This window comes from Serinus canaria, chromosome 14 (assembly GCF_022539315.1).
Source record: "Serinus canaria isolate serCan28SL12 chromosome 14, serCan2020, whole genome shotgun sequence".
NCBI lineage: Eukaryota > Metazoa > Chordata > Aves > Passeriformes > Fringillidae > Serinus > Serinus canaria.
The window spans coordinates 12,614,193-12,639,431 of NC_066328.1; the positions used below are offsets into that span (position 1 = coordinate 12,614,193).

Sequence of the window (25,239 nt, forward strand, 5' to 3'; positions counted from 1 at the left end):
AGGTCAAAGCACTTTTAGGTCTGTCTTTGGAACTATAAGAAAAATTCTATTTATCTCTTATGTTCTCCAAGCACTTCAAGATATTTCTTTTTCTGTTTTTCAGACACAGAGTCTTAGGGAAGTTGGTTTGCTGGTGCTGGGGGGTGTAAACATCCTGCACAGCTGGCCAGAGGTGCCTTGGCCAGGATCATGTGGCACTTCATTAGCACAGCTCCTGGTTCCATGTTTTATGCCATCCAAGGAGATAAGGAGTAGAGCCCAGGCACTAAACCAGGTCATGGTATCTGATGGCAGAGCAACTACTGGAGCCCAAAATCTTTATTGAAAATAAAGCTCTGTTTGAGTGTTTGTTTGCTTTAGCTTGTGCAATCACAGCACTGATAGCTGAGCACAAATGCCAACAACAATAGTGGGGCATGTCATTACAAGTACTCACTGGTTTCTGAAGCTCCTGAATATATAAAACAAATCAAAACCAAAGAAACTATGAGGGAATAAATAATGCTGTAGGTTTTGGTTACACTGGCTTGAAAAACAGTTGGGAATTCCTAAAATTAAAATCTGGGATAGGATTGCAAGCAGCTGAAGGTGGAGGGAGATGAATTAGGATTTTTAAACAGGACAGGTTCTATCAATCCAAAATGTTTTTGTAATGTTAGAAATTAAATAGCTCATTAAATTTTACGGTGTAAAATAACTGCAGAGTAACAAGCTCAGTTTCCACTCAATAAATTGACAACGACAGTAGGTCCAATATAGAGAAAGCAAGAAATTGCAGAAGCATCTGATGTATTAGAACAACCTTGGCAGGGCTGCTTCCTCTTAGATACAGACCCTGTTGCTTTCAAAACAATTCATCTCAGATACACCTAACCCAGTGCCTTAATGGATTTTGTGCTCTTAATATTCAGCTGCATGAATGTGTACACTTGTCTTACAGGATGAGCTACTGGAGGAGCACGGTCACACATCCATGGCAGGGATCAATCTCCCGGTGCCTGGGAGTCTGACCTTCACAGAGCAGTTCCTGGGCTGTGATGGAGCACCTCTTGACAATTCATATGTGGTCCAGTGTCACTGTGGGAATTTGTACAAGCTGAGGATTTGGCCTGCAGTACCTAATTTTATCTGTGCTGCAGCCATGCTGCTTTTGCCATGAACCTTGCTGGAAATTTGCACTTCTCAGCCAACGTCAGATGCGCAATGTGCAGCTTTAATTTTTGCTTTCAAAAAGAGTGAGGGATGTGCACTAAAATGAGCTGCAAAAATGCAGAGAACCACTGCATCCCACTCTCTAGCTTTCCTAGAAAGCCAGAATACAGAGTAGCTTATTAAAACCTCCTTTGGCCCAGTTAGAGACATAAAACGACATAATTTGCTGTGCATCAGATGTGGCTGTGTCAGATGTAGAAAGAGGATGCATGACTTTAGATGCCAAAGTGGATAACCTTAAAAACTTGAGCTGTTATTGGCGTTTCAGTGCAAAGTGCCAGTAACTCTGTGATTTCCTGCGTTTGATCTTGTGAAGTGCTCCGTGCTGGCACTTGGCTGGATTAGCTCATCGTTTAGTTTCAGTGTTTCCGGTTCATTTTGTTCATGCTCTGGGATTTTTTTGAACACTGTTGCCTGGCCTCTGTGCTGTTCTTGCAGGTTACTAATGAGAACTCAGCTTTTTGGAGCTTATAACAAAGTCTTCAGTGCAACAGTTTAAGGAAACCAGCATTAGAGAAGGGAGCTTGCAGAGGAAAGAGGGGTTATGTGCCTCACTCACTAATTAGTCTTAGCAAACTATAATTTCTTTGAATCACAGCTTCCTGAGAGAGGAGATGGGTCAGAGAAATGAAGGTTACCTTTCAATTCATTCTTAAAGGGTCAGTCAAAGTCTGTTAGTTGATAAAAGGCTGGCAACAATAAGATCCATAAAATCACTTGCAGTTCCTGAATTCATATTAAAATCAAATTCTCAACACTGAGGTGAGGACTGAAGATTTAAAGCTTGCTCAATGAACACAAGGATTTTTACCATTCAGGCACTGGACTTAGATTCCTTTCCAGTGAGAGGGGGCATTCAGCTGCTCTGTCACTGGGAATTGAGAGAGGTCTGAGATAATGAACCTCCTTCTCTCCTTTGTCAGCTGTCCAGTGCCCCACCAGCAGTGTGACCATCCTCACCTCAAAGCCAGGATGCTCTCGGGGCCAGCCCGGGCACAGCCTCTACCTTCTCTGAGTTTGGGAGAGTTCCTGGCTGCTGATCAAAGAGGAAAATAAATATTTGTAAAATAAAGTAACTTTTTCTCTTTTGAGAGGCCTCAAACCCGATAAAACAGAAATAAATGTGGCTGGAAAGGGCTTCTTTCCTCTACACATCCTGGTTTCTTGTGACCCACCTCCACCCTTTCTCTCTCCAGGAGTGATTCATGTGGGAGTAGCTCTTTGTGAAGATCTACAGATAAAGTTATGGCAGCTATCCAAAGACATTCATGGCTCCTGGCAATCTATTTTCCTTTAACATAATTATATCCTTGTGAGGGATAAATCTGGGAAAAGATTTTTTTTTTAAAAAAAGACGCTTCAGTGTTGGAGAGGGGAAAAAATTGGATTTCAGTCTGCTGCAGTGTGATGTGATGGTGCTCTGTTTCTTATGCCCCAGATAATTAGTATCAGGGAAATTGTTTCAGAAATTACCATCTCTGCCCTTAACCTTGAGTGCACAGGGGTGGGGGTACCACGTTTTGGAGGTGGGGGGTTTCCATTTTTATTAATTCTGGTGTCATCCTCATTATCTCATTCGTGTTGCTAGGAGCTTCAGGAGCTCGCCTCCAAAACAGCAGATCTGCTCTTTCACTCGGACAGCCAGGAAAGCTTTCCTTTGGCAGAGCTTTGGGCTGCTTGCTGTGATATATTCAGGCCCTAATCAAGCTGTTCTGTCCCTAAGTGCTTGTGTAACATAACTTGGTGAATGTTCTCTGGAGGTCTGACAGGTGTATCAGGCTTTAGAAAAGATTGTACCCTTCAGATGCTGGAAATGCCATGGGGAAAAAAATGCAAAAGGGCAGCATAAAATGTGAACTCTTAAAAATAGCCTCGCATCCTGCTTGCATAACGTGACATGCTATTAAGCTTGCCTACAAAAGGCTGCAGTTGTGTGGTTCTGCAGCACTTGGAGGTTTAATGGCATGGGAAAATGCAAGTTTGCTCTTCTCTGGAGTCAGAGAAAATTACAGTGTTCCTGTGCCATCAGTCCTAATGATGTTTGCAGTTTCATGAGAGCCAATTTTGCAACAGAGATGAAATAGGCATCTCTCATTGACACCATATCAATCCCTGAAAACACTCCTGGTGTTAATGCATCCATCTCTAATTGCTGTCTTGCAAATGTTGAGCGCTATCACATCATCAAAAGGCTGCACAGGTTAAAGAACTTACTGAAGTGGCAGTGCTATCCAGGGGGGGAATGATTGCTAGCTCTAGACAAGATGTTACAATTTCCTTTCAGATAATATAGGAAGCCACGGGGGCATAAAACTTCTTGTTAGAACAGATCATGCTATAAGATAAACTCAGATCATGCCATAAGATAAACTCACATTCAGAGAGAGTTCTGGGTTTTGGCATAGGGCATAAAAGGTGTGGTAAAGAAATACTGGGGGATAGGCTTCTGGAGAAGTCCAGGAATTTAAACTTGGTTCTAATTACTGCAAATATATAGAATTTGAAATTTATTCATAGCTGTCAATATTTACTGTCTGTCTGTAGACACTGATAAGTATTAAATGTTTAGCTCTTTACAAACATTGTCATTTCTGAGATGAACTGGCAAGAAATTGTGAGACAGGCTGAAATATAAAGATGATGTAGAATGAATACAAGAAGAGAAGGGATTGTCTAAAACATATCCCAGCTCTTTTGGGTTTGAACACTCTTCTGTGGGATCCTGGAAGATTCCTGGGCAGGTAGGGATATGGAGAAAACTTATCTGCTATGTCTGACCTATTTCTGCTCTTTGGTGATGCTGTGTGGTTCCAGTTCCCTCTGCTCCTCCTGAGAATGTCTCTGCTGAAGCCGTGAGCTCGACCCAGATCCTGCTGACCTGGGCAGCAGTTCCTGAGTCTGAGCAGAATGGTCTCATCCTGGGCTACAAGGTATGCAACTGGAGTCTCATACTCATTTGATATTTAGTGCATTACCAGAACAGGATATTGTATTTATTATTCACCTGCTGGGTATTCTTATTGTTCAAAGTCAGCTGGAGAAGATACAGGAAGCGTGCTGGCTTTGGAAAGGGTGATTGGTGAATGTTATCTCATTTTGTACTGGGTGACAAGGAGGAATCTCCCTCTCTTCAGTCCTCATGCAACAATCTCTTTCCTTCTGTGTCTCACCCACATTTATCCTGCAGATCCTTTACAAAGCCAAGGATTTGGACTCAGAACCCAAGAGCCAAACGGTGAGGGGGAACCACACCCAGTCAGTGCTGCTCTCAGGCCTGAGGAAATTTGTCCTCTACGAGCTCCAGGTGCTGGCATTCACCCGCATTGGGGATGGGGTCCCCAGCTCCCCCGCGGTGACAGAGAGAACCAAGGATGATGGTGAGTTCAAAGGCTGCCAAAACAACCATCTTATTTGATCCAGCCTTTTAATGCAGATTTCTTCTAGTGGTGCAAGTGTAGGCAACAAATATTTGGATTTTGGGGGGAATTTTTTTTCAGCTTTGAACCCAAAGGTCACTGGCTGAACCTGGCATATAACTCAGCAGTATCCCATTGGTCATGGGCTGAGAATCTGGCAAAAGCACAGAAAAACAGTGTCCCCTATTTTCCTCCTTCCCTGCAGCTAATGAAGAGGAAGAAAACTTCTAATATTGAACTCTGTAGCTTGGTGGAGATAATTTCTATTGAAGACAATTTTAGAGACCAATTATAAATTCCTATTGAAGTTCAATAGTGCTAGGGAAAAAAAAATGTGCTGCAATTGAAAGCAATAAACAAATCTGGGTCTGACTGGACTGAAGAAAAGAGGTGAAATTTGCAGCTTCAGTAATCCACCCTCCTTTTTTTTTTAACCCCAAAAGAATAAGGCATTGACCTTGGAAGTTGATCCTATCAGCTTCCTTTTGCAGCTGCCTCCAGCACTTCCCAGGGGCTTCCCAGTGCAGTTGGGTTCCTGAAGGAACCTAAGCAAGCACTCCCTGAGCACCCTGGTGTGGTGGAAGCATTCCTGCTGATGGAATTCTACAGAAATTTGGTTCAATTCTTGAAATATTTTTGGGCTTTGCAGATGCTAAAACTGCTTTTACTTTCATTACCTTTTCAGGAATAAATAGGTTGAGGTCAGTGTGAGAGGCTTCTGTTTAAGTCTCTCTTTTTCTCATAAAAATCTTTTCAAAATAATAATGGAGTAAACATTGGTTCACACAAGTAAATTCATTAAGATAATTTGGTTGGGCTGAAAGCACATTCAGACTTCTGGCATAACAAAACATTTTTCATGCAGTGCAGGGGAGGGAGGAGTGTGGGAGCATGTGGGATCAGGAACGGGGACAACAACTCCCTGACATTTTTTTAGCCTTTTTCTCAGTGTACTCCCTGTGTGTGGACCTGGCTTTTCTTTGAAAGGAAAAATAAGAAAAGTTACTGTTAGCAGAACTCTGCAGGGAGACAAAAGCACTCAATGAAATGTACATATCAGACTGTAATGAGAAATACTTAAAACTGTTTGTTCTGGATAACCCCATTATAGCATTTCCCTCCTTAAGTGCATGTTGGCAAATGAAACTAATTGTTCTTCCCTCTCCATACCCCTGACATAAATATGTTGTGTCTCCTTTGGGCTCAACTTAATTAAAAGTATCACCAGGAGTAATGCAGGTGGAATTTGTGCTGAAGGGGAAAATTCATGGATGGTAATGTATGAATTAGCATCTCCTCACCTCGTGAACCTGGGCTGGTCAGCACCATTTGTGTTAATGTGCCTCTCACCTGCCTCAGGTTCTCCTGCTCACACCTCAGTGTTTAAAATGCAAATGTAAAGTCAGGAAGCAGTTCAAAGCTGGTTCTGATGAACAAGGAAGGGATATTATTGAATCCCAACAGGTATGAAGTGGATTCAGCTATATAACTCTCTGTAAAGGCAGCTTTGTGTCTTGCTTCATAGTGTGTTCTTAGTTACAGCAGTGGTGATCCTGCAGTGAAGAAAATCCTACAGAGCTCAGAGCTCGTGGTGCAGTAAAAAACCACGAGGAGCTTTTTTACTGCACCTTCCAGACAGGGTGCACTGGTCTGTGCTGTGTTTGGTGTCTGAGAGTGTTGGAGGCCTTTATCCACGGACAGAATGTATATTTATATATAGAATAAATGTATATTATGCACGTGCACGCTTGCTCCCAGCCACTATTGGGGAGGTACAGCTTGTAATTCTGTGCAGGGTGAGCAGGAAAGCAGTGATCCCTGTGATGTGCAGCCCTTGCTGCCATGGTGTCTGTGTTGCCTTGCAGCCCCCGGGCCCCCCGTGAGGCTGGTGTTCCCCGAGGTGAGGCTGACGTCCGTGCGCATCGTCTGGCAGCCGCCCGAGGAGCCCAACGGGATCATCCTGGGTAAGGCAGGGCAGCAACCCCGGGCTGGGAGAGGAGGGATGGAGATCAGAGCAAGCTACAGCTGTTGGGATTTCCTTTGCCTTGCACATAAGTAAATCTCTGGCTGAAGAAAAGGAAATGTGCTGCTGTCAGCTGAGGGGCTGTGGTGAGGGGACCAGTCTGCAGGGCTCCGTGCTGTGGGTTTTCCTTGCCATGGATGTATTTTCTGAAAAACACTTTTGCTAGGATTTTTCTCCTGAGAAGCTGAGAGGCCTCAGAAATGAAATGTAAACAATAATTATCTGCTGCTGTGGAATGCAACAAGTGCATCTTTGATTGGTCTCATGTGGATTGTTTCTACTTGATGACCAGCCACAGTCCAGCTGTCTCGGACTCTCTGGTCAGTCACAAGATTTTATTATCATTCCATTCTTTTCTTTGCTAGCCTTCTGATTAAATTCTTTATTTCTTTAGTATAGTTTTAATATACCATTTTCTTTTAATACAATATATATCATAATAAATCAGCCTTCTGAAACATGGAGTCAAGATTCTCCTCTCTTCCCTCGTCCTGGGACCCCTGCAAACACCACCACATTTCCTGAGCCAGAATTCAGTGGTGTTCAAGGCCCCATGTCTGAATGTCATCTCTCCTCCCATCTGCATTTGGGTTGGTAACCTGTTTGGCTGGCTGTTGGGAAAACTGCCTGGAGACCTGGATTTTCCCCACCTTTGCCAGACACGCCCAATGTTTCAGTTTTATGTGTGCTTCCATTTTATTGCTTCCTTGAGATAATATGTCTGACAGGTCATGAGGAGGTAAATCCTTTTTGCCCTTTCATCAAGGGAAAGAGAGGCAGCAAGGCGTTACAGGCATTTGCAGAAAACCTTCTCACCTTCCTGATCTCATAACTCTTGGGTTGCCTTTGCAAAATGTGCACCAGCCACTGTTGCACTTAAAATGTGAAGACTTTTACAATGTAAGAATCCATTCCTGCCTCTAAAATTAACGTGGCTCATAGTTACCAAGCAATTTAGTGTTTTCTGCTGCTGCTGAACACATTTTACAGTAATTCAGGCTGGCGAGCAAAGATTTGTGTCTCAATTCTGAGAACAGAAGCAAAAGCTTTTGTTTTTATCTAGTACTCAGTCTGCCAGGCCTTTCTGCTTCTAATTTCACTGCCATCATTCAGGCTCATGTGTTGCCTTCCAGCAATATTCCCTAAAGCCTTCCTTGCTGGCTGGAGGGTGCCTGCTTCAAATCCTCCTGCAGAGGTGGCATTGCTTTCCATACAGAACTTGTCCTGCATTGCACTTAAATCTTGAGTCAAGAACTCAAATTGTTTGCTCAGGTGTGTAGTTTACCAAAGTAATCCTGGCATCTGAAGACACAGGGAAATCATCAAACAGCATCCAAAGGCAGAGTCTGCAGGATTTTCTGAGCACGAGGAGGAGTCTGTGTGAAGCTTGGCAGTGGTGAGCTGCCAGAGATGGATCCACGCAGGGTTTCTCTGCAGCTCAAGGAAGTTTGGCTTCCAGGTTGTCTTGTGGGTTAGATTTGTTGCTTTTTTTAAGGAACTGTGTGTCCTAGAACTTGCTCTCAGCAGAGATTGAGATTTGAGTCACAGGATGTGGTTAAGGAGAAAAAAAATCATTTGATAGCAGTGATGAGAAAGCACAAAAGACATTTTGCTCCCCCAACTGTGCTCCAGCCTCTCAAGTTGCTGCACTTTGTCGGCCTCGTTTGCTGGAGTTGCTGCAAGATCAGTGGAGTAGGAACTCTCCTTTATTTTGTCTTTGCAGAGTGCTTGGTGCAGTGCATCCCCTCCACATCTGGTTCTTGCTCACTGCCATTATGGTGATGATAAAATCCTACAAAAAACAGGGTTGAAAGGGAAGGGAAAAGCATGTTTGGAGTGTAGACTATTGTTTGCCATGTCTTTCACAGCCCATGCCCAGTAAGACATCCCAGGATACTTCACACACTGTGACTACTCTGATGGTGTAACTAAGTCAGCTCATGTCCCACTCTTCATTCCTGCTCTTTCCCACAGTACACTTCCAGGTCAGCCAGTCCTCCTTTCACTAGAACATTCAGCTTTTTCTCTTTTAGTGGGATAATTTGCAGATGCCTTTATTGAATTTCATCTCACTGATTCCAGACCATCTCTCTTCATTACCCAGATCTCTTTAAATGACACTCATGTCCTCTAAAGTGTGCACAGCTTGGTTTCATTTTTGGAGTTTGCAAGCAGATTGGCAATTCCATCAGCGAGGTCATTAATGAAAGTATTAAACAGGACCAGACTCATTCAGGAGGTCTCATGAGAGCTTTCTGTGTCCTCCCAGGTTGTTAGCAAATCATTGATAACAACATTTTGGTTTTTAAGCATTCATTTCAAAATGTTTGATGTTTTTCTTAGATTCTGTTATTGTGTTTGCTTTTGGTGGGACTGTGTGCAACCATATTAAAGCCTTACTCAAAGTCAATGTGGATCATATCTACTCTTCCCACCTGGCCAATTACACTGTCAAAATGGAAAACAGATTATTTGATATTTATTATTTGCTCCAATCAAACAGATATTGGCTGTTCCCTGGCACGTTATTATCCTCATGGATGCTTGTATATTGACTCATATTTTTTTTCCAGGCTCCTTCTGTGTATTGAACTTTAGTTTGATTTGTCCATAATTTCTTTAGTCAGTCTTGCCTCCTTTTAAAAGATGGTGTACTCTGTTTGCCCTTTTGTAATGTTCTGGGATGACACCTGTCGTCCACAAGTCCTAGATGAGAATGGCTAATTATTCAGAGATGGCTCCATCTCTGCAGGGCAAACTTCATCTGGCCTTTCTGACTTGATTACATCCAGCTTAACTAAATATTCGTTAACCTGTTCTCCATTCCAGCCTGCATCCCTTCTTACATTGTTGTCACTTTTAATTTGTGTGGAGGATCTCGTCTCTGCCTCACCTGTCTTGTGCTCATTTTTTTCCTTCCTGCTGGCTGACCTGTTCTCCTTCTCTCCTTCAGATTTCTAATGTATTTATGAAATCTTTCTCATTGCCTTTGCTTCCCTTCAGGTGATAACTCACTTTGCTCTTTGGCCGTTGTGATTGTGTCCCTGTGTGCCTGTGCTGTCTATTTATACACTCCCTTAGACCTGTGTCCTGTTTCAACTTTTTGTCCAATTCACTTTTGATTTTCAGGTCATTAGTGAGCTCTGAATGCAAACATATTGGCCCCTTAACATCTTTTGTCTGTGTTGGGATAGTTGTACCTTTTTTTTTTTTTTTCTTAAAATGGTCAGCTGACCTGGATTCCTTTTTCCCTTAGAATTCCTTCCCAGGGGGATGTTACCTGCCAGTCCCCCCCATCCACCTCTTTGAAATCCATTGTCTTTGTTCAACAGTTCTGACTTTTATTTTCTCAATGGTAGAAACACTGAGGTTCCTGGAGGAAGTAGTTAGCTGCCAAAGAGAGAAAAAGGGAAAATTGCTCATGCTGGGTACTTCTGTGATCTTTCCTACGAAGTGAACCGTGCTTCAAAAATAGATAAAAAACTATGTGTAGTGTTCTAAGGAAAGGTTGCAAATTTGGGGAGGTTTCTGGGTTTTATTTTTTCCCTGTACACTTTTTACATCTCATTACTGTAATGAACCTCCAAAACACCACTCCAACTCTCTGGTCAAGTGCACCAAAGTGGAGTCATTGGGAAAAATAAGTGAATGTAATTTTGTGTGCTGCCCTTCTATTCGCTCCTGGGGCTCAAAAGAAAAACCACTTGCTTTGCAAGAGCAACTTATATTCAGAGCCTTTGAACTAATGTTCCTGCTCTGGCTGCCTTGTCCTCTGAGCATACGCACACCTTTGCAGCTCACATTTTTGTAATCTATATAAAAACATGTTCTAGCATTTCAGAGAGAGATTAGCAGGATGAAATACTGGCAGGCACCAAGAGGGAAAACCACTTGTTTGTTTGTTTAAATATTTTACCATGCAAGACTGTGAGATATTTCCCTTTTTTCCTTCTGGGAATGTTACTCCAACCATCTGAGGTTTCGCTCTGTCTTCCTCCCTGCACTCAGTTCAGCCAGCACCCACATAGTTCCCTAAAATACTATTAAAGATAAATGAGGCATTAATGTGCATTTGTGCACTTCAAGCTATGAGCTCCCCCTGAAAACGAGAGCTTAACCCACATCCTCCCAGGCCCTGGTTAGTATTCCTCACGGTATCCTCGTATTTAGCATTTACCTGGAGCTTATTGAAAAAAAAAAAGTGTAAGATCTCCGTTGAGAATTAGAACCAAAATTGGATGTAATCCATGTTTGCAAATTCCCATTTTGATCCCAGGCTGCATTTGCACACCCGCTGGCCCTAAAACAGATAAGCAGGAAAATCAACAAACCGGATTGCTGCTCCGCCGCGCCGAGCGTAACCTCGCGGTATCGCTCGGCTCTCCCCGAGTTCTGTGACAAATTAATAATTGTTTGTATCTCTGCTGCACCGTGGCCTGCACCAACGGGTGCTGTCACTTCTGGAAGGGCTTTGTATGGTGATGAGCTTGAAAGCTTTTTGATATTCATGGGGTGTTGTCACCCTCCTGCTGCCTGTTTGCTTCGGGGAATCCGGCGGCTGTGTCGCGGTGACCTAACGTGTAACAGGCAGCTGCCATTTACTGAGTTTGGGAAGTGTGCAGCTCGTGGAACTGCTTGCACTTGTGCAAAAAAATGCTCAAAAAGGGAAAAATAAGCCTAGTTTTAATGAATAAATAAGCTCATGAAGACTTGATCTTTTCGGGAGGGTTTTTAATGCTGTTTTGGCCTGGTGAGTGGCAGCACTCCCAATAGCAGAAGGGAGTTGGGATCTAATGCTATATGGCAAAAAAGTTAAGAAAATAATATGAATTCTTATTGGCCATCCAGATATTTCATATTCTGTAAAATATTCCTTTCCCCAAAAAGTTTGCTTCAATCACCTTTTAAAGGTTATACTTTCATTGATAGCCTTTGATTTTTAATTTTTTTTTTCCCTAAGATATCTGCAGCATCTTATTGTCATAATCTAGCAAGGAAAAGAAGCTGCTCATTCCTCCACTGCAGCAATTGCCTGTTATAGCCCTCGAGCATACATTAATTTCTCTTTGAACACTTTCCATTTACCTCTATTGATTTGCCTCGTTTGATTTCACTTAACATTTCCTTTCTTCTCCTATCCCTTGTTGCTGAAATTCATCAACGTAATAATTTTATCTTTTTGATCTTGCATTAGCCCTAGTTTTTATCCAAGTTGTAGTTTAAGTACTGAGTCTTCTGTGCAACTCAGAAAAAATAAAAGTAATGTTTTTTATGCCAGCCTGGATCATCATTGTCCCAAACTCTCCAACAGGGGGTCAGAATGAAGTACTGGGTGCCTCTCAGGCAGGTTGTAGGTAGCAATAAAAGTGAGCTGAGTTCAGAGGTAGAGCTTGGATATTTGCCTTGGAATCAGACCTATGGAGGTGTTGAGTTTCTTAAGAAATCTGTTAAGGTGATGGCTCTGGTTGTGTAAACTCAGGAAAACAGATTTTTCCTCAGACTTTGAGCCAACAGCAGATGTAGGAGGGGACAGTGAAAGCTGCTGCTGTTTTTCACAGAGACGCAAGGAAAGGGAGTTTGCAGAGCCTGTCACACAGACAGGCTGTGACAAGTGATTTCCTCTTTCTCACAGCTAAATTAATTATTTCACTAGCCACAGACCCACTCTTGTGTAAGATATTGTAATGGCCCAGATATCTATGTGTTCCTTTGCCTAATCTGGGTGTGTTTGTAATTGCTTTCCAGCATAACTGCCACCATTTAGTAGTAAATAGTTATCTTTCTATTCCCCCCTTACACTTTAACTACACTTCATATTTTACAAAGGTTTAGAAAAGAGAGGAAATTACTCGACAAGGATATGTCCCAGATATCATACTTATCTTTTAATAACTAGATAAATCAACTTTTCTATTCTTTTAATGTTCTCTGTTTCCCTCCAGCTCTTATTCTTTGCTTCTTATATCCCTTTATCAAGCTTCTTTAGCCATCTTAGTTGCTTTTTTCCTTCATCTTTCTTGCTTCTGTAACAATTTCCCCAGTGCCTTTCTTTGACTATTTTTTCCTCCTTGTTAAGATCCTGCACTGGGGTTTTCACTCCCACGTTCTTCACATCAGTATAAACAAAAAAAGATCACATATATCAGTTCCTTCTCCCCATTGCTCTCTGTCTTTCTGTGGACTTTTAAAAAAGATCAAAATATTGCAGCATTAAAGGTACAGAAATACTTTGTTGAAATATATTGGACCAGTAATGGAAGAACTAGTCCCATGGATAAAAGGAGATAATTTGCAGGTGAAAGAATGAAATGTTGAAAGTGTAAGACCCCAAGACTTTGCTGGGATCTAAGCATACTCAGGAGCACTGAAAAATCAGGAGACTTTTTAATTGATTAGAATAGAATAGAACAGAACAGACTATTCCAGTTGGAAGGCACCTATAACAATCATTAAGTCCAGCTGCCTGACCAGTTCAGTGCTGACCAAGTTACAGCGTTATTAAGGCCTTCATCCAAATTGCTTTTAAACACAGACAGGCTTGGGGCATTGCCCACCTCTCCAGGAAGGCAGTCCAGGGTTTGACCACCCTCTCTGGGAATAAATTCTTCCTCATGTCCAGTCTGAGCCTTGGCTGAAGGAGTTTTGAACCATTCCCCCGTGTCCTATCAGTCCCAGGGAGATCATAGCACCTGGCTAGTTTGGGTTAGCAGCAATCTTTGAAAGCCATCTGGTCCAACCCCCCTGCAGGGGACATTCTCAACTGATAAAGGTTGTTCTGAGCCGTGTCCAACCTGACCTGAGTAATTCCAAGGATGGGGCAGCCACCACCTCTCTGCACCTGTTTTAGCACTCTGGTAGATCAGCACTTCCCTCTCCACACCCCCTCCTCAGGGAGCTGTGTGGTCACCCCTCAGCCTCCAGACTAGAGAAGCCCAAAGTCCTCAGGCACTCCTTCTAGGACATTACTGCCAGCCTCTGGAGAAATCTAAAGCTGTCCACCCAGCTGTGGAAATGTTCCTGTAGGATTAAACCAAGCACAGCCTGGGGGAGTTGGGGCTGAAGCCACAGGTGCTCGGAAAAGCCGGGTCACTCCTCGAGGTGTCGGTGCAAATTGTTCCACATGAAGCAGCCGTGACTGCTGCCCCATGTCCCCAAGCAGCTGCCGGACAAGAAAGGACAAGGAAACCCTTGTGCATCATCAGTGGCACTGTGAGAGTCAGCACAACAAAATTAATACCATCTGTATCCCAATTAAATTCCACTGTTTGTGGCAGAGCGCGCCACACGTGAGTGGCATCAATTCCAGGGGCTGCAGGAACTCCAGGCCTTTTCTGTCAGCAGCAGTGTGGCAATTGTGGCATATTCACAGTGGGAAATAAATGTCGTTGGGTTTTCTCTAATAGCCATAGGTAAGACCAGCCCCTCAGATTTCATGCACTGACCTTCCCAAATGAACCATGCCAGGTTTGGCTCCCCTCGGTCTTGTTACAGCCAAGATGTGGTGGGAGTTCAGACTCTAGCTGGGATATTAATTCCATGAGAAAGAGATGGCTCAGGTGCTGCAGACCTCTTTTGTCATTCAGAGGGTGAGCAGAGGGTTGGCAGAACTGTGCCGTGGCTGTTTTGTTTTCAGCTGGTTTGATTTGGATTTGTTGGCTGTGCTCTGCCCTGTGTAAGTCCATGGAGCATTTAATCATACATTCAGCTCGGGCAATAAAACCCCACATCAGTTCTGCTATTAATTGATTTTGGAAGTCAGCTGCTGGACTGGACGTTACCATTGAGCTCCAGAAGTGAGAGCCTGATTGAATTGCTGGGTTTACAGAATAGATTTGAACATTTGGCAGACCCTCTTTGGGGGACAGTTGTCGCTAGTGGTGCGTAAGAACCCTGGAAGCCCTCCTTGCACAGTGGAATCCTTAATAACCCAGGCTAAACTGTGAGCTCCTGATTGTCAGGCAGGGTGGAAGGGGGGTTATCACTTACAGGCATCAGCAAAACTGATTATTAAGACCTGCATGGATGAAGCAGGACCACAGAGCTTGCAGGCTCCTTCCTCGGGCTCTGGGCAAGGGCAGCGATGCTGAATGACAGGAGGGTGGCTTCATTGGCAGTTCTGCCACTCACTGCTGAGGGAAAAGCACTTGCAGAAAGGAGGAGCAAGCTTTGACTGGAGCAGTGTGAAGGCTGTGAGGTTTGGTCAATCTAGCTGCTGGAGCTGCAGCTGAAGAACCTTGAATTTGAGCCAGTGGTGAAAGTGGGAGAGGGCAGAACAACCTGTGAGTGTGGGTTGGAAAGCTGGAGCTGGAGCGTTGCTTTGAACCACCTGAGTCAGGTGACACATTGCACCAACTCTGTTCCTTTGCTTTCCAAAAAGGTGCCAGAATGCTCAGGAAGGATTAAACTGGTTTTGCATCTTGTTGGCCTAAGGAATGGAAAGTGAGCTCAGTTCCATGGCAGTTGTATCCAGCAGAGCCTCGTGTGTGAGTGATTTCCTTTGTAAGGTGTGTGGCATCTGCCAAAAAAGCAGAGTTGTGTAACACCAAAGGCAGTAAATTACTTTTCTCCCGACTTCAGATAAGCATGTAATTAGGATAAACTAATAGTGCTGGGGCTCTTTTGTCCCTGCTAGAGAAGCCAGCTGAGTCTTTTCCCCTCTCTGCTTGCAGGGTACCAGGTTGCCTACCGCCTGGCCAGCAGCAGCCCCAACAAGTTCACCACGGTGGAGGTTGGCTCCACAGTCCGGCAGTTCACGGCCACAGACCTGAGCCCAGAGTCAGCCTACATCTTCAGGACATCTGCCAAGACCAGGCAGGGCTGGGGGGAGCCTCTGGAAGCCACGGTGATCACCACTGAGAAACGAGGTAATGCTTGCAAGCCGTGGGTTCAGGGAGTTCCTGTGCCTGCCCTGGAGCCTGCACTGCACTTTGGGGGATTTTAATAGCAGGCTGCGCCTCCTCCTTCTCACCCCATAAACCTGCCCCAGTCCATGGCAGCATCATGATTTGAGAAAGCAAGGCAGACTTTTATGAGACACAGTTCTTCTAACCTGCCGGCCTGTTGGAATTGATTTTTCCATCAGCTGCTATATTGGCCATGTGCAGCCTCCTTTTGCAGTCAGATGGGCTTTTTTCTTTTGTTTTTTTTCTTTTTTTTTAGCGCTCTCATTTTCTAGAAAGATTGCAATCTTAAGAAAGTAAGTGATGGATGAATTATATTGATTAGGGAACGCAAAATGAGAGGCAGTGGTGTTGCAGCATTTCTCCACAGCTCCTCCACTGTGCCTCAGCCCTGACCTAACGTGTTTGTAATTACTCTGGCCTTTCGCTGCCACACGCTCCAGCAGAGCCTTTGCATCTGGATTGCCCAGACTTTTTCTGCTTCTTGCATCAGCCATTAAATGGTTGTTTGCATCCTGACTCTCCAGACAGGTTCTGTTCTGAAGGGAATCTAGAAGGTGGCATTAATATGTGTGTGTAAATGAAACCAGATGCTTTGATACCAAATGTACCAAAATGTGAAAGACGTGTAAGGTATTACAGGATCTGCTCTGCATCACTGCTTGTTTTTAATGCTTTGGCTCAAGGAACTGCTCATTCCTCCAGTTTTAGAACTGATCTGTAGAGCTTCAGTTTAAAAATTTGCATTTTCTACATGTGCATGAAGATTTTTAATTTTTTTTTATTCAGAGCTAAAAGAGAATATATTGCTGAATATTGGTGGAGAACAAAAGTGTGGGTTTTCCCCTGGTCTTGCACATAGGCCATGTTCCACTGCAAAGAATGTATCTGGTCTCTTGAGCTGGCAAAATCAAAACAAGCCAGGGTAACTCTACCAGCACCATTGGGTTTTGTGCTGTGTCTGGATATTGATATTTTTTAAGGAAAATTCTCTCTCAAAAACTAGAACCATACAACTCCCATGCCTTATAAAAGTCACAGTTCAGAGAAGAGCACACTCCAGCAAGTCACCAGGCCAGGCCTCCACAGACATCTTCCAACTGTTGTTGGAATTTCTGTATGTGCCTGTGGGCCTGCTCTTGGTGCACTATAATGCAAACAATGACATTTGCTTTTAATTCCTAAAATGTTCCTGATAAACAATCATCTGTTTAAAGTCCTTTCTACACCTTGCACATCATTTATTGCAAGAGTAAGGATCTCCCATTGTATTTGCCAACAATGGCTTCCACTTTTAACACTTTTAAGAGAGGAAGTTGATGTTCAGCTTACCAACAGCAAGAGCCTGTGAGGAGCATTTCAACTACTGTTTTATTTGGTTGGGTTTAAAATTCCCTCTGGCAAAGCTCTGCAGGTCATGTGCAGCCTTCCCAGTGCAGAACAGTGCAGTCCTCAGAGAAAGAACCTCTGGAGATGTATTAGGAAATTGGAAGTGCCTCTGCTAAAGGTACTGTCCATCAAAGAGATTTATCAGCTCAAGATTTCTCCCACCCCGGTCTGATTGCTGTCAAAGGAGAGGTTCAAAGCCTGACATGTAGAGGCTTCCACAAAAAAACCCCACCATGCCAAAAAATGTGAATTCTCAAAGCTCAGAGCCTCTCCTGCTCAATAAAATGTGCTGAGATTCCCCAGACTGTGCACAAGGATGCACAACAGCTCAAGGCAGAACTCCCAGCTCCACTGTGGGAACAGTGACCCCTTGTTGCTATCAATGCTTTAGGGTTATCTTGAGTACCCAAATCACAATGTAACATGACCCCTTTCTCTTTTTGATGGACAACTCTGCTGGGTCTCTACGTGCTTGGGAACCACAAGTTTACTGATCCCATAGAAAGTATAAGGACAACAATGTGTTTTCTCACATCAGCAAGAATTATAAAAGGGGATGATAAAGAAATTTATCCAGTGCAGCTGTTTTACTAACAAGAAATGAACTGAAATGTGTGTGCATTACCATAAATAGCCTAGAATGTAAAGATACCTAATTTCTGTTAATAGAGATGTATTTAATATCCTCATAAACCTTGATACTAAGGTAGAGAGACACAGAAATTCTCTTAAAAATTAACAAAATGAGTCACTCTTGCCCTTGTAAATTCCTTGGTTAATCCCAGTATAAATCTTTACATTTTACAGTGATACCTGTGATTTATAGATCCCAAGTTATACTGTGGCTGTATTCTCCAGAGCCTCTGCTGCAGTGCTTTGAATCTACACTTCAGAATAGTCAACACTGGTGATCAGGGCAGAACTGAGTTAAAAAAACAAAATGGAGCAAGAAATTAAAAGTAGTCTATGGAGTCACGTGGCCTTTCAAGCCTGCACTGGCAGTCTCACCTTAGCATTTGCTTGTGGCTAAACTCCCATAAATAAACTCTTTATACTAATGGGTTTGTACAAACAGTCAGGGACTATATCCTGCAACACAGGTGATTTTAAGATCTCCCATTAGCAGCAGAAGGAAGCCAAATCATGAGAGACTGACTGCAAGATCTGACCTGCCCAAAAGTGCAGAGCTTATCAGCAGAATGTATAAAATCCCTGCATGACTCTCCCTCCCTGGCATGGAATAACCCCACGTCCCTGTCTCTGCCTGTCAGTGTAAGGCACTGACCTTTCGCGTCGTGCTGCTGCTCACAGGCTGCTGGCACCCAGGGCTTCCTCCAGCTAATAGCTTACAAGTCTTTGGGCACTGATGTCAGCGAGAGCAGGCTGCAGAGAAATGCCAAAACATGCAGGAAATGGTTGTTGGGGATGGCAGGGAAATGAAGCACTGGCCATAGGGAGCTGTGAGGAATCAGGCAGGCAGAGGTGTGTTTATGGAAACAAGTGCTGATGAAGTTGAATTGAATTGCTTCTCAAAAGCAAGTCACTGCCGTGTCTCCAATCAATTTCTGCTTTATAACATGCCACACATTTTAATCAGAATCAATAATCTTCATGATAAACAATTAAACAATTATTCCTCACTCTATAGAGTTTCTCTATTGAAATCGATGGAGTGCGGAGACGCGGGGATGGGAAAGGAGATCTGTAATGAAACAGTTGGGGGCTGGCATGCTTACACCTGCATTGCCATTCCCTGCTCAGCCCAGAGGTGTGAGGGTAATTACTCTGGAGAGACCTCCCTCAGCGCTGCCTGCTTTGACTTTGCAGGTTCAAGGTTAGTGGGTGTGAAGGGAAGAGTTGGGGAGCTCTGGAAGGGACCTGCAGCAGGTGCTCCAGCCCCAGCTCTGCACTGGGTCCAGGCTGGGGTTTGGAGCTGCTGGTGCCTCCTCGTGCAGGAATTCAGCATCAGCTGTGTGTGCTTGGACTCTGCCACACAACAGCCTGTTCCAGCTCACCCCTTCCTCTTCCTCATGCCTCAGCAGGGGGAAGAGGAGCCTGCGTAGCACAGAGAGAACAGAGTTCCTGGTACCAAGGAGTAAGAGCAGGTTAAAAAGGGAGCTGATTTACACACAGATTCTGTCAAAAGAGCAAGTGCAGCCAGAAGCACAGCTGAGTTTTATTAAAGATTGCCATTGCCTTGCTTTGCTTGGCTGCCAGTCCTGATGATTCTTCTTTAACCTGCTGGGTCAAGAACCCCCAAGTTTGAGGTCTGCTGTGAGGAAGGTTTATATCCTATGGTGACCTTTGATGCAGGGAGATAAGAACCAGTTTTACTGTTCCTCCTTGCAGTAGAAGGTTAAGGAATGGGATGGTTGTATACTTCATGTGGCAAATCCAAAAATTCAATGCCCTGTGGCTTTACCGCTGTGAAAATCTGATGAGGCTGTCTCATTTTACATTGTTGTGAATTCCCTCTCAAAGCAGCTAAATTATGGTTTGATTGCAGAGCGACCATCACCTCCCAGGCAGGTGATGACCCCCCAGGCTGACGTGTCCTCCCGGAGCCTGGTGCTGACCTGGGTCCCTGGCAGCGATGGATCATCTCCAATCCGATATTTCACCGTCCAAGTGCGGGAGCTGCCGCACGGGGACTGGCAAACCTACTCCTCCTCCATCAGCCACGAGGCCACATCCTGCCTTATCGAAAGGTACCACCTGCTCCCAGGCTAGCACAGAAATTCCCATACTTTCCCACTAGTTAGGAAACCAAAACAAGCATCGCTCAGCTTCATGTTCTTTTTGGGGGAGAGAGGTTAAGTGAGGCCACTGCTCCCATTTTAGAGGTGGTGTTATGAACAGCAGTTGAGAGATTTGCTGAAGGTCATGCAATAAATCTAATTAAAGTTGGACTGCAGTGCATCTTTTTGAAGCCTTTCCTGGAAGCTCAACACCACAGATAACACTACTCAGGCTAAATCATATGTAGCTACACAGTGCTCTGTAAAATACAACTAGTTAAAAATCCTTTCAGTAGTGACTGATGTTAAAATCTACTCCGAATGCTGCATTGCAATTATCTCTATATAAGCTTTTCCAGATGAAATGAGAACCATTTTTATCTGTATTTTCCATACCGAAGTTTATAGATAGCATCAGAATGTTTAAACTTTGTTATTCAGGCTTCATTATATCCTCTGCAATACTGGTGTAATTAAAGTCCTTGTAACATCAGCAGAAGTAATTGAATGTCTACGAGCAGGTACTTGTTTTGCTGTCCATTTCCTCTGCTGACGAGCCAGTACAAATCAGATTATTTCTAAAAGGCTGTGAGCTTTAGGCTTTAGAATCAGGTATTCCGAGCATTCAGATACAGATTTCTGAGTCTGTTATTAAAAGCATTGGTGGCTGTGGCATATGGCAGCTGACTGGTTGTGTGCCAGTATCTTTCCAGTCAAAACCTGCAAAAACAAGAAAACCATCTATGTCACTTATACTTGACACTGGCATGACTGAAAACAAAAGATCAAAAAGGATGATTCCCATTAAGTTGCTGTAGGTAAGTAATTCTGTCCTGATAGGGTGGCACTGCTAAAAGAGATTTCTTCTCCCCCTTGCTGAAAGCCCTTTCTTTGGAAGACCAGAAGAGTCATGGATGTAAGAGTGCTGCCCATCAGAATGCATTATCCCTGATGTTTAATCATTCCTTACAAGTAGCTTGGGTTTGTAGTCAGTGTTCCATCTGCCAGTGGATGGTTAGACACTACCAATTAATTAGTGAAATCCCCCATAAGTTACAGCTCTGCATTACAAACCTCTGCCTGTGACTCCAAAGGCAGCCTCCCCTTCACCTCCCCTGCCAAGCCAAGACAGAATCTTCTTTGCAAGGTTATGTCAGCTGGAAATCACTCTTTGCATATCTTAAAGCACCACATAGATAAAAGAGCTGCAGGGAACCTGTTGTCGCCGTCTTTATTAAATAATCCAAGTAATGGCATTAATTTGGGATTCAGCAGGAGCAAAATGCACTGATCAAGTGGTGTGGTGTAAGGGATTAGTCAGGAGCTGGCACTCTGAATTCCAGAGCCTGCTGGGCCCTGGCTGACCCTGGGCATGTCTCCTGCCTCCTCCCCACCTGTCCTGCCCACCCGTGCTCGGAGGATGGGCTGGCCCAGATGGCTTTGGAGGCTATCTCAGCAAAGCACCTTGACAGCCAGGCTCTGCACAGCCATGCAGAACTCAGATAGCAAGCCCCAGCCGTGGGCTGCTCCATGAGCTGCAGCTTCAGGTGTGTGTTCTGGTGGTCTCATTGATTCAGCAGTAAAGGATGTTTCTGGGAACTCAGGGCAGGGTTCATCTGGGAAGGTGCTGATGGCAGCAGGGGTGGGAGATGGGGGAGGCTGCAGAGAAGAGGCGATGGGGAGAGGAGACAAACTGCTCAGTGACTCTGGTGGGCAGTGGGCAGGTTCTGGGTGGAGGCCAGCTGTGATGAGGGAGGGAGATTTCATCCCCTTTTCAGCCTTGTTTTGCCCATTCCACAGCTTGAACCCTTTCACCTCCTACAAGCTGCGAGTGAAGGCCACCAACGACATCGGGGACAGCGACTTCAGCGCGGAGACAGAGGCGGTCACAACCCTGCAGGATGGTAAGGGAGGAGGAGGAGAGGCACACTGGGGGCTCCCCAGGGCTCCCGGAGCCACTGCAGGGTGCTCTCCATGGAGGCTGGAGTGAAAACCAACAGCCAAAGCAGTTTTGTCCACAGGAAGTTGACACAGGTAGCAATTGAGATATGGCTGAATTAACAGGCAGCCTTTAAGTGTCCTGCTGTGCCCCCTGATAATGAATCATACTTTCAGGAGTCTCAAAATGGATTTAAACTTCGTTTGATTGGCTTCCAAACTCTGCACTAACCATTATCTTTGCAGAAATTGAATAATTTACTAGAGAACATTAAAAATAAATGTAGAGCCCTGCATACATTTGAAGAAGTTTCTTCAATTGTTTTCTCCTCACAATCCACGTCAGTCTGCAGAATGGCAAAATTGCTGAGGTATAAGTAAGAAAGAGTATGAAGCTCCTGGAAACATGAGCATTTAATCCTGCAGATCAGGACTAATAAACTGTGAATGACATTGACAAGGCTTTTATTTTTAGCCTTAGAGATCAGCTTCTAATTCCTTGATTGTATAAAGTCGATGTCTGAATGCAGAAGTAGCTCTGATGTCTTGAATGGAGAAAGGAACTCTGCAAAGTAGGAAAAGCATCAGTATCTGCTTTAACCCTGGGAAATTGGGTAATCCTGGGGTACATACATGGATAAATATATCCATGTGATGTGGGGGTCAATCTCTTCTCCCAAGTAAGAAGTGGTAGGACATAAGGAAATGGCCTGGTTGCACCAGGGGAAGTTTAGATTGAATATTAGGGAAAACTCCTTCACTGCAAGGTTTCTCAAGCTCTGGCAAAGGCTGCCTGAGGCAGTGGTGGAGTCCCCATCCCTGGAGGGATTTGAAAGCCATGCACATGTGGCACTTGGGGACATGAGTTAGCAGTGGGCTTGGAAGTGCTGACTGATGGTTGGACTGGATGATTTTAGCTACATATATATATATATATATATATATATATATATATATATATAGTGATATAGTGCTATTATTTTCTACAGGGAGTGACAAGTTAGAAATGACGCTGACATATAAAAATAGGAAGCCATTTTTCCATTTTCTCTTGAAATCAGAAGACCAGAGAGAGGACAGAGCTCAGGGATGTGGGATGTTAAACAGGAACCCATTTAATACCTGACCAATGTGCTGAGCAGCCCCTTAAAGGCATCCTGACTCTCCACCTTCCTGCACAGCAGCAGCAGCAGGGTCAGTGCAGGCTGTAACTGGTGCTAATGAGGCAGCACTGACTCACTGTTTTGGAATTTAAAACTTCATTTTAAGTTCTCTTTGAATTTAGCTACAGAGGATCCAAAGTTGTGCTTGGCCTCCTCACAATACAGCTGGGAAAAAACCGTGAAAGCTTCTCTCCTCCTCAACAAACTGAGCATTTATTCTGCTGAGCAGCCCCAGTGCTGCCACTTGAGCACTGCACTGTGGAGGGCTGTGAGCTCCTGATAAGCCTTTGCTTGGTGTCTTTGAGCTGCTGTGGCATGTCTGGGAGTGCTGCAGGCCATGGGCACAGGAAAGGGTTAACCTGTGGTAAATCAAGCTCTCCTGGCTAAAATAATGTGTGGCTATGTGACACACGCTCCTAAATTCAAGGTGGGCTTGCCCCAAAGGTGGCAAAAAAATCTCCTGAAAATCTGGGAGCAGATTTCTCACCCTTTGGAGCCAGCACACGGCTGGTTTAACTTTCTTACAGATGGGTTTTTGGTGGTCTGTGAGCAGCTGGCTGCTGCAGCTTCCTCCAGGTTTATGCCCTGAGCTTTTCTTGCTCTGCTCAAGCTGCCAAGGCCCCAGGTAGAGCAGGGGATGTGAGAGAAGTGCCTGGGTTCTCCCTGGGCTCCAGCATCCACATCCACCATCCTGCTTTTGGGACCCAGCAGGAAGCAGCTGGGCCAGATTTCCCTCAGCAGTGAAGGAAAAGAACTTGATGAATGAAAGAAAAGCTGTCCCTTTCCCACCCTCTTGCTGTAACTGCTTTTGTTTCCTTTTTCTCTTGTTTAGTTCCAGATGAACCACCCAGCTCCGTGTTAGTAACTCCCCACACGACTTCCTCTGTCCTTGTGCAGTGGCAGGTAGGTAAAATGAAAAATTCTGATGTTCCTGTGAACAATTTTTTGGTTGCTTTGACTTGTTGAATTTAAGGGTACATTGCCAGGGACATTTTCTTGAGCTGGAAGTGTTGTACTAACATTGAAGGACTGCAGCTCCTTCCTTGTTTGCCTGATCTAGCATAAATTTTAGTGATGAATGGAGAGTCCTGTCAGTTGCTTTTACTTTGTGCCCCACTGGGGCACTGGTAAAGGAGTGCCTGTAGCCATGTCCAAGGTTGTTTCTTGTCAGATTCTTCTGCCCTTTCATTGCTCTCCGTGGATGTGCATCTTTACACAGAAAATACTCCATGGAGATGGTGTTGGTAAGATCAGGTAATCAAAAGCTCATGTTGTGCACAGCCTCCTCCTGCTGCTGGAATGATCAGAAGCCTGAGATCAGTGCCTGAGATCCCATTCATACCTCTGAGGAGCTCCACATGCCCTCTTGACTCTTTGAGAGGGAAACATTGAGTTTCTTCAGAGAAAAGAAAAGAAGTTTGAGCTCTCTGCAGTCTCTCCGGGTTGGATGGGGAAGTATTTGTGTCAAGTCTGCATTTTTTATTGGCATTTCCTCTGCCTTCCTTTATCTCTCAGCCCTGGCCTCCTGGGAGATGCAGGAACATTTTGTGATCCAGTGCCTGAGGTTTCTTTTTGCAGAGTGGGCGTTAATAGAGGGACCCAGTGGGGCACTGCACGTTATCCACAACCCATCCTGGAGAGCCTCTGCCCACCCTGCTCCCCAGACAGTGCCCCCCAAACATCATAAGGATGGCTCTGGACAGACTGCATTGTAGTGAAAAATGTACATATGCATTTACAGCACAGATGGGACTCCTTGCATTTTTGGAAGAGAAATGGATGGATGAGGGTGTGTTTATTGGTGTGCAGCAGCACTTGAAAATCTGCCTGGCTGTGCTGCTGGGTGCCTGGCCCAGCTCTCACAGGAGGATCCTGAGCAGCACCATTGCCTACAGCATGTGGAGCAAATAGGAGACACGTTGGGCACTTCTACCAGAGGAATTATGGAGAGATGCAAATCTACCTCCCCACCTACAAGAGTCCCCAGCAAAGGGGAAAAAAAAACCAGAAAGAGAGGCCAAAGAGGATGTGAGGCACGATGGACCACAGGAATAAACATTCCCCCAGCTGACTGATTACTGGTGTGTAGTTAATGTGAAATAGGTGGTTGTTTAGGTAATTGGATGCTTTTCATTTCAGGAAAGTGAAATGGGGTTGTTGTGCCAGAGCCATCTCAAGGGAGTTGTGGGCCATTATATGTCATTACCACATGTATATTAATAGGCCCTGGTAATTCAACCGTACTATATTTTTCAAATAAACAAAAATCTTGAAGTCCCACAATAGCCTCCAATTAAGAGGAAGTTTCACAGCAGTGTCTAAGAAATAATGTAAACTGAAAACAGCAGTCAAGCTAAATGGGAGAGTGGATTTCCAAGCAAAGCTAAATTTTTAACTTTGAGCTGTGTTAATAATTCACCAAACAAATTCTCGATGCACTATCTGGGCTTTCAGCTGCTT

The 25,239-nt window shown here is 44.3% G+C and overlaps 1 protein-coding gene across 5 annotated transcripts in view; it reads left to right on the forward strand.

Moving 5' to 3' along the window:
* The window catches only part of SDK1 (sidekick cell adhesion molecule 1), a 384,276-nt gene that overhangs the window by 303,499 nt on the left and 55,538 nt on the right, over window positions 1-25,239 (forward strand). For all 5 annotated transcript variants that reach the window (XM_030229673.2, XM_030229671.2, XM_030229670.2 and 2 more), the window contains 7 exons: window positions 4,027-4,142; window positions 4,400-4,589; window positions 6,494-6,592; window positions 15,321-15,515; window positions 19,447-19,648; window positions 21,479-21,582; window positions 23,612-23,682. In XM_030229673.2, coding sequence (XP_030085533.2) covers window positions 4,027-4,142; window positions 4,400-4,589; window positions 6,494-6,592; window positions 15,321-15,515; window positions 19,447-19,648; window positions 21,479-21,582; window positions 23,612-23,682 — 977 coding nt within the window. The remainder of the gene's footprint in view (window positions 1-4,026; window positions 4,143-4,399; window positions 4,590-6,493; window positions 6,593-15,320; window positions 15,516-19,446; window positions 19,649-21,478; window positions 21,583-23,611; window positions 23,683-25,239) is intronic.